Source organism: Oncorhynchus gorbuscha, linkage group LG08 (genome assembly GCF_021184085.1).
Source record: "Oncorhynchus gorbuscha isolate QuinsamMale2020 ecotype Even-year linkage group LG08, OgorEven_v1.0, whole genome shotgun sequence".
Lineage (NCBI taxonomy): Eukaryota > Metazoa > Chordata > Actinopteri > Salmoniformes > Salmonidae > Oncorhynchus > Oncorhynchus gorbuscha.
This window is the reverse complement of record NC_060180.1, coordinates 57,623,286-57,635,496: the sequence shown is the minus strand read 5'-3', so window position 1 is coordinate 57,635,496 and position 12,211 is coordinate 57,623,286. Positions and strand designations below refer to the sequence as shown.

Sequence of the window (12,211 nt, the reverse complement as noted above, 5' to 3'; positions counted from 1 at the left end):
ATTTAGAGAAATGTAAATTACACAATTAATGACCAAATTACATGTATGAAAATATTTGTATTGAATTTATTTGGGTAAAAGATATATAGCCTAAAACAAAATGTACAATAGCACTTAAAAATGAATTAAAACACTTCCAATGTAGTCCTTGACGGTAAAAACTATCATTGATATCATTATCAAACCTAGGCCTATAGGCTACCTATTAATTCACCCAATATTCACAATTGCTCTTTGTAACTAATTTTGGTTTGATTGTACATAGCCCATGCATTGGGGTATAGGCTACTGGAAAACAGACCATAACATATCTATCTTATGTCACCAATACAATTTATCCATCGAACATCATCTAATCAAACGGAAGAAAATGTACCGTAGGACTTAATGGTTAAATCGGACTAAACATCATTTGTTGAAAGGCTAACCATTTTTGACCATGTTAGCTGTCATTTAGTTAGATTAGTTAGATTTTGTAAAACTATTTTCGAAACGCAATCACCATGCAGAACAGAGTCATATAATATAGGACTCCATGTTCTCGTAATATGTGACTACTTCTGTCAGTCACGCTGATCCCGTCAATTCAGTTGTGCTCACGAAGCTTGAAGTCCCCTGTTAGTGTCGGACACAACTGTTCAAGGTTTATTGTTGACATTTTTATTTATTGAAGAGATTTGCATTGCTATTGAAAGGGTCCGGAACCCCAGCAGAGAACGGGTATCCTGTCTGCTGGTCATACCGCCCTAATCCGGGTGCACCAGCAGTATTCGCAGCAGTAACGCCAGGTCCATGGTTAAGATAACTGACAAGTCTTCTCATCTCTTCAAGTGCTTGTGCCTGCATGAGGATGTAGTTCTTGGCGAGGAGCAAAGTGGCTATTTTTGATAACTTCCGTACGGATGGGCTGTGCGCGTAGGGGATCACCGACCGCAGTTCATCGAGCGCGTCGTTCAGGTCGTGCATCCTCCTCCTCTCTCGGGCGTTAATGTTGAGCCTCAACACCTTCTGCTCTTTGTGTTTCTTACCTGCTGCGTCACATTTGGCCATTGATGCCATGAGCCTTTCCTCTGGAAAAAGCACCATGTCACTCCGACCAATGCCATCACTGTCATCATCCTGACTCTGCTCCCCGCCACTGCTCTCCGCTGCTGCGGCGGTGTTCTTTAAATATTCCCCGTACTTTACGCACAACGATTCGGATGGGAAGCCAAGTGTTCCCGCCCGACATCCGGCCATTGTTCCCAGTTGTGAGTGCTCCCGATCAAAACGGATGGGTGATTGTCGGTCTCTTGGAGAGGGAGACAGTCCTATGCTGGAGCCCGGTCTGAAAGAATCCATCCTTTTGCGTCCAAGCGCTGGATCTTTGTGAAGGTCTCGCCACTACAGCGTTCTGTGTGCGCAGTCCTGTTGAGTCAGTCGTTCTTGCCCTGGTTTCTGCCTGCCGCTTTACTAAATCTTGATGTTACACTTGTCCTGTGATTGTTTAATATGACACAGTGCCGTGCGCCCTCAGAGGTTCACCTTCACGAGATAGTGAAACACCACATTAGGAAAAGCATGAGCCAGGCAGTTTTCTACTTGATTAACTCCAGGCAGTACTGAGACATTTATTTTATGGACCAAATCGAGAGACTACAACCCATGCGTAATAAGATAGCCACACTGTGATGCCATTGCCCATCGTTTACGTTAATGTGCGCTGCCATGACAGGGTTGATGATCATGGTTGCATCCCGTGTCAATCATTGGTTTAAATCATAAAACAAATCAGTTGACTTGACTACTGTTTTAAATGCATAGTAAAGATAACTCTGTGGCTTTGGGCAGCATAGGCCAGGTGTATGCTGGACTACTCCATAGGCTACTGGTTTGTGCCTTCAGATAAAATAATATCCATGCATCTGAGTTTATTTGTCAGATGAGCTTAATTTGGCCTGAACATGAATATATTTCTGTCAAAGTATAATTTTGAAATTATTTGGAAAAGGAAACACTGTAAAATATCAATTATTTTATAGTTCCAAATATCAATCAAAATCAACCAGACAAGGGCCATATTTCACAAGGAGTCCATCTACCAGTTCAACTAAACAATTGATTATACCATAAGCTTCTCCCTTAGTGTAGAGCCCCAGTTATGAGACTTCTTAGCTACAATGGATGGAACATAAAGTCTATAAGCCTATTCTTCTATACATTAACCATAATGGCACATTGACTTGATGATCTTTGCTGAATGTTATTTTGGTATGGTATAGGACCTAGTGTTTCCTTATTCTTTTTTTGTCTGGATGTTACCAATTAGTTATACAATTTCATTAATAATAAAAACGATTACTTTTTCAAATTGGAGAGGTGAAGAGACTGCTGACCAGCAGTGGACATGTTACTGCCCTTGAAGGATTACGTAACTTTCAGCTGTAACTACACTACCAGCATCTCCTAATCTCTTCTGGTACATCCAATTCACAAGGGACTCTCCTCAGTATGTCCACGTTTTGTCACATGCACAGGATACAGCAGGTGTAAAACAGTACAGTGAAATGCTTACTTGCGAGCTCTTTCCCAACAATGCAGAATAAATGTAATACAGATGACAGAAAAACAAGAAATGAGAAGAAAAAAACCCACAAGAATGCAAGTTATGTACAGGTCAATTCCAGTACCATTATATTACGATGTGCAGGGCTACTGAAGTGATCAAGGTCATGACCAACAGTATTTAGACACCTGCTTGTCAAACATCGTTCCAAAATCATGGGCATTAATATGGAGTTGGAACCCCTTTTGATGCTATAACAGCCTCCATTCTTCTGGGAAGGTTTTCCACTAGATGTTGGAACATTGCTGCGGGGACGCTTCCATTCAGCCACGCGCATTAGTGAGGTCGGGCACTGATGTTGGATGATAAGGCCTGGCTCACCGTCAGCATTCAAATTCATCCCAAAGGTGTTCAATGGGGTTGAGGTCAGGGCTCTGTGCAGGTCAGTTAATTTCTTCCACACCGACCTCGACAAACCATTTCTGTATGGACCTCGCTTTGTGCACAGGGGGCTTTGTCATTCTGAAACAGGAAAGGGCCTTGCCCAAACATCTATCACAAAGTTGGAAGCACAGAAACATCTAGAATGTCATTGTATGCTGTAGCGTTAATATTTCCCTGAAACTAAGAGGCCTAGCCCGATCCATGAAAAACAGCCCTAGACCATTATTCCTCCTCCACAAAACTTTACTGTTGGCGCTATGCATTCGGGCAGGTAGCGTTCTATTGGCATCCACCAAACCCAGATCCGTCCATTGGACTGCCAGATGGTGAAGCATGATTAAATACTCCAGAAAATGTGTTTCCACTGCTCCCAAAGGTCAATGGCGACGAGTTTTACAACTCTCCAGCTGACGCTTAGCATTGTTTATGATGACCTTAAGCTTGTGTGCGGCTGCTCAGACATGGAAACCCCATTTCATGAAGCTATCGATGAACAGTTATTGTGCTGATGTTGCTTACAGAGGCAGTTTGGAACTCGGTAGTGAGTGTTGCAACTGAGGACAGACAATTATTTATGTGCTACATGCTTCATCACTCGGCAGTCCCGTTCTGTGATCTTGTGTGGCCTACCACTTCATGGCTCAGCCATTGTTGCTCCTAGACGTTTCCACTTCACAATAACAGCACTTAAGAGTTCACCGGAGCAGGGCAGAAATTTGACAAATTGACTTGTTGGAAAGGTGGGGTCTTATGACAGTGCCATGTTGAAAGTCACTGAGCTCCTCAGTAATGCCATTCTACTGCCAATATTATGTCTACGGAGATTGCATGTGTGTTAGATTTTATAGACCTGTCAGCAACTGTTGTGGCTGAAATAGCCGAATCCACTAATTTGAAGGGGTGCCCACACACCTTTGTGTGTATATACAGTACCAGTCAAAAGTATGGACACCTATTCATTCATTTATTTGATTTAACCCTTATTTTACCAGGTAAATTGACTGAGAACACCTGGGGAATAGTTACAGGGGAGAGGAGGGGATGAATGAGCCAATTGTAAACTGGGGATGATCAGGTGATCGTGATGGTGTGAAGGACAGATTGGGAATTTAGCCAGGACACCGGGTTTAACACCCCTACTCTTACGATAAGTGCCATGGGATCTTCAGTGACCACAGAATCAGGACACAGTTTAATGTCCCATCCGAAAGACGGCACCGTACACAGGGAAACATCCCCAGTCAAGTGGTGGGAAGTGTTGGGAAATGGGATCTTTTTTTATACCATAGGAAAGGGGGCCTCCTACTGACATACCCACACCACTTCCAGTAGAATCTGGTCTCCCATCCAGGGACCAACCAGAACCAACCCTGCTTAGCTTTTAGAAGAAAGCCAGCAGTGGGATGCAGGGTGATATGCTGCTGGCTAATTCAAGGCTTTTTCTTTATTTTTACATGGTAGAATAATAGTGAAGACATAACTATTAAATAACACATGGAATCATGTAGTAACCAAAAAAGTGTTAAACAAATCAAAATCTTTATATTTGAGATTCTTCAAAGTAGCCAACCTTCACCTTGATGACAGCTTTGCACACTCTTTGCATTATTTCAACCAGCTTCACCTGGAATGCTTTTCCAACAGTCTTGAAGGAGTTCTCACATATGCTGAGCACTTGTTGGATGCTTTTCCTTCACTCTGCAGTCCAACTTATCCCAGACCATCTCAATTGGGTTATCACTCTCCTTCTTGATAAAATAGCCCTTACACTGCCCGGAGGTATGTTGGGCCATTGTCCTGTTGAAAGCAAATGATAGTCCCACTGAGCGCAAACCAGATGGGATGGTGTATCGCTGCAGAATGCTGTGGTAGCCATGCTGGTTAAGTCACAAGCTCCTCCTCCATGCTTCACAGTGGGAACCACACATGCAGAGATCATCCGCTCACCTACTCTGCGTCTCACAAAGACACAGTGGTTGGGACCAAATGTCCATTGCTCGTGTTTCTTTGCCCAAGCAAGTCTCTTCTTATTATTGGTTTCCTTTAGGTGTGGTTTCTTTGCAGCAATTCAACCATGAAGTCCTGATTCAAGCTCCTTTGAATAGTTGATGTTGAGATGTGTCTGTTACTTGAACACTGTGAAGCATACATTTGGGCTGCAATTTGAGGCGGGTAACTAATGAACTTATCCTCTGCAGCAGAGGTAACGCTGGGTCTTCCTTTCCTTTGGCAGTCCTCACAGTAGCCAGTTTCATCATAGCGCTTGATGGTTTTTGCAACTGCACCTGAAGAAACTTTCAAAGTTCTAAGTGTTCCATATTAAGACATGAAGGTCAGTCAAAGTGATAGACTGTAATTTCTCTTTGCTTATTTGAGCTGTTCTTGCCATAATATGGACTTGTTCTTTTACCAAATAGGCCTATATTCTGTATACCAACCCTACCTTGTCACAACTGATTGGCTCAAATTCATTAAGAAGGGAAAAAATTCCAAAAATTAACTTTTAACAAGGCACACCTGTTAATTGAAATGCATTCCAGGTGACTACCACATTAACCTGGCTGAGAGAATGCCAAGAGTGTGCAAAGGGTGGCTACTTTGAAGAATCTAAAATATATTTTGATTTATTTAACACTTTTTTGGTTACTACATGATTCCATATGTGTTATTTCATAGTTGTAATGTCTTAACTATTATTCTACAATGTAGACAATAGCAAAATCAATTTAAAAAACCTTGAATGAGTAGGTGTGTCAACTTTTGTGTATGTATATACAGTTGAAGTCGGAAGTTTACATACACCTTAGTCAAATACATTTAAACTCAGTTTTTCACAATTCCTGACATTTAATCCTAGAAAAAAATCCCTGATTTAGGTCAGTTAGCATCATCACTTTATTTTAATGTGAAATGTCAGAATAATAGTTGAGAGAATGATTTATTTCAGCTTGTATTTCTTTCATCACATTTCCAGTGGGTCAGAAGTTTACATACACTCAATTAGTATTTGGTAGAGTTGCCTTTAATTTTTTTACTTGGGTCAAACATGTTGGGTAGCCTTCCACAAGCTTTCCACAATAAGTTGGGTGAATTTTGGCCCATTCCTCCTGACAGAGCTGGTCAGGTTTGTAGGCCTCCATGCTCGCACACGCTTTTTCAGTTCTGCCCACAAATTTTCTATAAGGTTGAGGTCAGAGCTTTGTGATGGCCACTCCAATACCTTGACTTTGTTGTCCTTAAGCCATTTTGCCACAACTTTGGAAGTATGCTTGGGGTCATTGTCCATTTGGAAGACCCATTTGCGACCAAGCTTTAACTTCCTGACTGATGTCTTGAGATGTTGCTTCAATATATCCACCTAATTTTCCTTCCTCATGATGCCATCTATTTTGTGAAGTGCACCAGTCCCTCTTACAGCAAAGCACCCCCACAACATGATGCTGCCACCCCTGTGCTTCACGTTGGGATGGTGTTCTTCGGCTCTATTGTACTTGTCCTCTTGCTCAGTTGTGCACAGGGGCGTCCGACTCCTCTTTCTATTCTGGTTAGGGCCAGTTTGCTCTATTCTGTGAAGGGAGTAGTACACAGCGTTGTACAATATCTTCAGTTTCTTGGCAATTAGTCACATGGAATAGCCTTCATTTCTCAGAACAAGAATAGACTGATGTGTACTCTACTCTATATCATCTACTGCATCTTTATGTAATACATGTATCACTAGCCACTTTAAACTATGCCACTTTGTTTATATACCCTACATTACTTATCTCATATATATATACTGTACTCGATACCATCTACTGCATCTTGCCTATGCCGTTCTGTACCATCACTCATTCATATATCTTTATGTACATATTCTTTATCCCTTTACACTTGTGTGTATAAGGTAGTAGTTTTGGAATTGTTAGGTTAGATTACTCGTTGGTTATTACTGCATTGTTGGAACTAGAAGCACAAGCATTTCGCTACACTCGCATTAACATCTGCTAACCATGTGTATGTGACAAATAAATTTGATTTGATGCTCCAGATACTCAACTAGTCTAAAGAAGGCCAGGTGTATTGCTTCTTTAATCAGAACAACAGTTTTCAGCTGTGCTAACATATTTGCAAAAGGGTTTTATAATGCTAACATAATTGCAAAAGGGTTATATAATGCCTTTTAAATGGTACACTAGGATTTGCTTACACAACGTGCTATTGGAACACAGGATTGATGGTTGCTGATAATGGGCCTCTGTACGCCTATGTAAAAATCAGCCGTTTCTAGTGACAATAGTCATTTACAACATTAACAATGTCTTCACTGTATTTATCCATTTTATTTTAAATGGACAAAAAAAATCTTTCAAAACAAGGACATTTCTAACTGACCCTAAACATTTGTGTGTGTGTGTGTGTGTGTGTGTGTGTGTGTGTGTGTGTGTGTGTGTGTGTGTGTGTGTGTGTGTGTGTGTGTGTGTGTGTGTGTGTGTGTGTGTGTGTGTGTGTGTGTGTGTGTGTGTGTGTGTGTGTGTTTGTGTGTGTGTGTGTGTGTGTATAGATATACATGTAAACAAAGGCATAAAGTGTCTGGGTGGTTGTTTTGTACATTGTACTGGGTCCAGCGAGTTTGTGGGGAAAGTGACATCATTTGAATGCTTACAGCCCTCTTCTTTTTGGAAATTGAACTCATATCTTACTGCTGGCAATGTCATAAGAACCCCCCCCCCACACCATAGAGTATGCAATGTAGGTCAAGTCACCACAGAGTGCAAACATTCCGTTTGCATGGATAGGGTACACCCTGGTGGTCATTGTATGTACACCGGAGCAAAAATATAAACACACCAAGTAAAGTGTTGGCCCCATGTTTCATGAGCTGAAATAAAAAATCCCATTACTTTTCTATATGCACAAAAGCCTTATTTCTCTAAAATTGTATATCTGTCTGTGATAAAGCCATTTTGTGGGACAAAAAACTAATGGCTGAGCTTGGCGCCCCAGTGGGTAGGCCTGGCACCCAAGTAATGACAAAGAGTAAACTGGTTTAGACATTTTTGCAAATGCATTAAAAATTTAAAAAACATACCTTATTTACATAAGTATTCAGACCCTTTACTATAATAATCATTATTGAGCTCAGGTGCATCCTGTTTCCATTGATCATCCTTCAGATGTTTCTATAACTTGATTGGACATGATTTGGAAAGACACATACCTGTCTATATAAGAATCCACAGTTGACAGTGCATGTCAGAGCAAAAACCAAGCCGTGATGTTGAAGGAATTGTTGGTTGAGCTCTGAGACAGGATTGTTTCGAGGCACAGATCTGGAAAAGGTACGAAAAAATGTCTGCAGCATTGAAGGACCCCAACAACACAGTGGCCTCCATCATTCTTAAATGGAAGAAGTTTGGAACCACCAAGACTCCTACAGCTGGCCGCCCGGCCAAACTGAGCAATTCGGGAGGAAAAGGGCTTGGTCAGGGAGGTGAAGAAGAACCCAATGGTCACTCTCCAGAGTTCCTCTGTGAAGATGGGAGGATCTTCCAGAAGGACAACCATCTCTGCAGCACTCCACCAATCAGGCCTTTATGGTAGAGTGGCCAGATGGAAGCCACTCCTTAGTAAAAGACAGCCTGCTTGAAGTTTGCCAAAAGACACCTAAAGGACTCTCAGACCATGAGAAACAAGATTCTCTGGTCTGATGAAACCAAGATCAAGCTCTTTGGCCTCTGAGTGCCAAGCGCCACATCTGGAGGAAACCTGGCACCATCACTACGGTGAAGCGTGGTGGTGGCAGCATCATGCTGTGGGGATGTTTTTCAGCAGCAGGGACTGGGAGACTAGTCAGGATTGAGGGAAAGATGAAAGGAGTAAAGTACAGAGAAATCATTGATGACAACATGCTCCAGAGCGCTCAGGACCTCAGACTGGGGCGAAGGTTCACCTTCCAACAGGACAATGACCCTAAGCACACAGCCAAGACACTGCAGGAGTCGCTTCGGGACAAGTCTCTGAATGTCCTTGAGTGGCCCGGACTTGAACCCGGTCAAACATCTCTGGAGAGACCTGAAAATTGATGTGTAGCAACACTCCCCATCCAACCTGACAGAGTTTAAGAGGATCTGCAGAGAAGAATAGGAGAAACTCCCCAAATACAGGTGTGCCAAACTTGTAGCGTCATATTCAAGAAGACTTGAGGCTGTAATCACTGCCAAAGGGGCTTCAACAAAGTATTGAGTATTTCTGTTTTTTATAAATTAGCAAAACATTTCTAAACCTGTTTTTTCTTTGTCATTATGGAGTATTGTGTGTAGATTGAGGATTTAATCCATTTTAGAATAAGGCTGTAACCTAACAAAGTGGAAAAAGTCAAGAGGTCTGAATACTTTCCGAATGCCCTGTATATCGGTTGATATGTAGAGACTTCAGCTTTCTTCTGATATGTATATCAGTCCTGTAAAACAAAATGATTCCTGTAACACAAAAAATGCCGTTTCACAAGCCCTGCGCTTTTAAAATGGATGTGTTCCTATGGGAATTTGAGCATGTTTAGAGCAACAATATTAGGTCAAATCAGATTATTTCTTTTTTTCATTTAAAAATAAAATGTATTTGTCAAACCTAGACTTTCAAATCTGAAAACATTTGACAATTAATAAATTAATCAGCCACGCTCAAGGTCCTAATTTATATTATAACCGGCATCGATAAAATACAGTACTGTGCAGCCATCTTCATCGACCTAGCCAAGGCTTTCAACGCTGTCATTCACCGCATTCTTATCAGCAGACTCAATAGCCTTGGCTTCTCAAATGACTGCCTCGCCTGGTTCACCAACTACTTCTCAGATAGAGTTCAGTGTGTCAAATCGGAGGGCCTGTTCTCCGAACCTCTGGCAGTCTATGGGGTTGCCACAGGGTTCAATTCTTGGGCCGACTCTTTTCTCTGTATATGTCAATGATATCGCTCTTGCTGCTGGTGATTCTCTGATCCACCTCTAAACAGACGACACCATTCTGTATACATCTGGCCCTTCTTTGGACACTGTACTAACAAACCTCCAAACGAGCTTCAACGCCATGCAGCACTCCTTCCGTGGCCTCCATCTGCTTTTAAATGCTAGTAAAACTATGTGCATGCTCTTCAACCGATTGCTGCCCGCACCCTTCCGCCTGACGAGCATCACGACTCTGGATGGTTCTGACCTAGAATATGTGGACAACTACAAAGACCTAGGTGTCTGGTTAGACTGTAAACTCTCCTTCCAGACTCACATTAAACATCTCCAATCCAAATGTAAATCTATTTTGCAACACAGCCTCCTTCACTCATGCTGCCAAACATACCCTCCTAAATCTTATTATCCTACCGATCCTTGTCTTCTGCGATGTCATTTACAAAATAGCCCCCAACACTCTACTCAGCAAACTGGATGTAGTCTATCACTGTGCCAACCGTTTTGTCACCAAAGCCCCATATACTACCTACCACTGCGACCTGTATGCTCTCGTTGGTTGGCCCTCACTACATATTCGTCGCCAAACCCACTGGCTCCAGGTCATCTATAAGTCTTTGCTCGGTAAAGCCCCGCCTTATCTCAGCTCACTGGTCACCATAGCAACACCCACCCGTAGCACATGCTCAAGCAGGTATATTTCACTGGTCATCCCCAAAGCCAATACTTACTTTGGCACCCTTTCTTTCCAGTTCTCTGCTACTAATGACTGGAACGAATTGACTGTTATTGACTGTACATTTGTTTGTGTAAATCTGTTGTTGTTTGTGTCGCACTGCTTTGCTTTATCTTGGCCAAGTCGCAGTTGTAAATGAGAACTTGTCCTCAACTGGCCTACCTGGTTAAATAAAGGTGAAATACATTTTTTAATGTGTACACTTCAGTTTTTGGGGGCCTGCTGTATCTTGTATCTCTGTAATAGTCCCGCAGTTTTACATTTTTAACAGTACTAAGCATGTGTTTGTAGGTCTTAGTTTTGAAACCAAAATGTACTTTGAGGGTAGCATACAATATTATCCGTAGTTTAGAAAATGCCACCATAGGGTGTCAGGGTTGAACAGGATAATCAATAGAGCACCAGCGTAATGGTAATAGTAATCATCAGTATAGCAGCAGCTTATGTTGTGAGTAGTTGTGTGTATGTATGTGGCATCAGTAGTGTGTGCGCGAGGGCATGTAAGTACTGTATGTGTGTATGCGTGTGATACGTGTCTGTTGGTGTGTGTGTCTGAGTGGGTAGAAAGCTGTGGATGATTCAGTGCAAGTAGGCAGTGTGGAGAGTCTTTGGGAGCACAGTGAGCTATTAAACAGTCTTATGGCCAGGGGAAAGAAGCTGTCTCAGAGCGTTAGAAAGGGTTGTTATTCAGAAGAGCAATAGCGATGAGTTCAAGGAGGTTTGATTACAGGCACATTCCATCCCCTTGACAATCCAGAGGCTGCAGCTGTCTGACTGCTATCTACTACTGTGCTCCGAGGCCCACTGTGACAACAGGAGATTCAGTCCCTGCACAAAATACAAAAGGGTAGTGTTGTTCAGACAGTCACAAGCTTCTCAATGTTTGACAAGGCCCAAAAAGAGACAAGGATTTCATAGTTGCATCATGGCACGTAGCCTTCTGTACATCAATGGTTTCACTCTTCTCCCACCCAACTCATAGTAGCAGGCATGGAACCCAGGCTGAGGAATTGACTGATTCTTGCTGTATTTCGTTATGGCATGATAATACTATTTTCCTTATTCGTTTACTGCCTTTGCTCCCATCCTATTTCTACAAACATTTCAGTATAATACTACCCATTTTAATTTCATACATTATTTATACCCTCCATCTTGCTTTATTCTTCTCTCCCCTAATACAATTGTGTATTACATTCTTTTTCAGAATGCCCAGAAGGCTCAGGCCACCAGGTTTGATCCTCAGTGTAAGATTGCCATGCAGACATTTCTAATTCTCAAGGAGGACAGGTCACACTGGGCTGTCAATTTGAGACTTATGATATTACAAATCTCAGCCTGGTCTGGTACAAGCGTGAAAAAATTACTTCCCAAAGTGTATGTTGGGCTGTGTTTCCTTTTTGAAGTATAAGTGCTACTGAGTTTGAGGAGAGATTTGATGCCCATCTCGATGAATGGGAATCAAAGTCGCTTTGACTATCCAGAGGTTGCAGCTGTCTGACTGCTGTGTACTACTGTGCTCTGAGGCCAACTGTGACAA

The 12,211-nt window shown here is 42.1% G+C and overlaps 1 protein-coding gene across 1 annotated transcript; it reads right to left on the bottom strand.

Annotated features, from left to right (window-relative positions):
* Positions 1–46: 46 nt before the first annotated feature.
* Positions 47–1,645, bottom strand: LOC124041888 (class E basic helix-loop-helix protein 22-like). The gene has a single exon (XM_046359999.1). It carries the CDS (start codon positions 1,339–1,341, stop codon positions 661–663), a length of 681 nt encoding a protein of 226 aa, XP_046215955.1. The 5' UTR covers positions 1,342–1,645; the 3' UTR covers positions 47–660.
* Positions 1,646–12,211: the final 10,566 nt, after the last annotated feature.

Bases quoted from the DNA above. Each gene is read 5' to 3' on its own strand.
- LOC124041888 (XM_046359999.1), bottom strand. From the start codon at position 1,341: ATGGATTCTTTCAGACCGGGCTCCAGCATAGGACTGTCTCCCTCTCCA.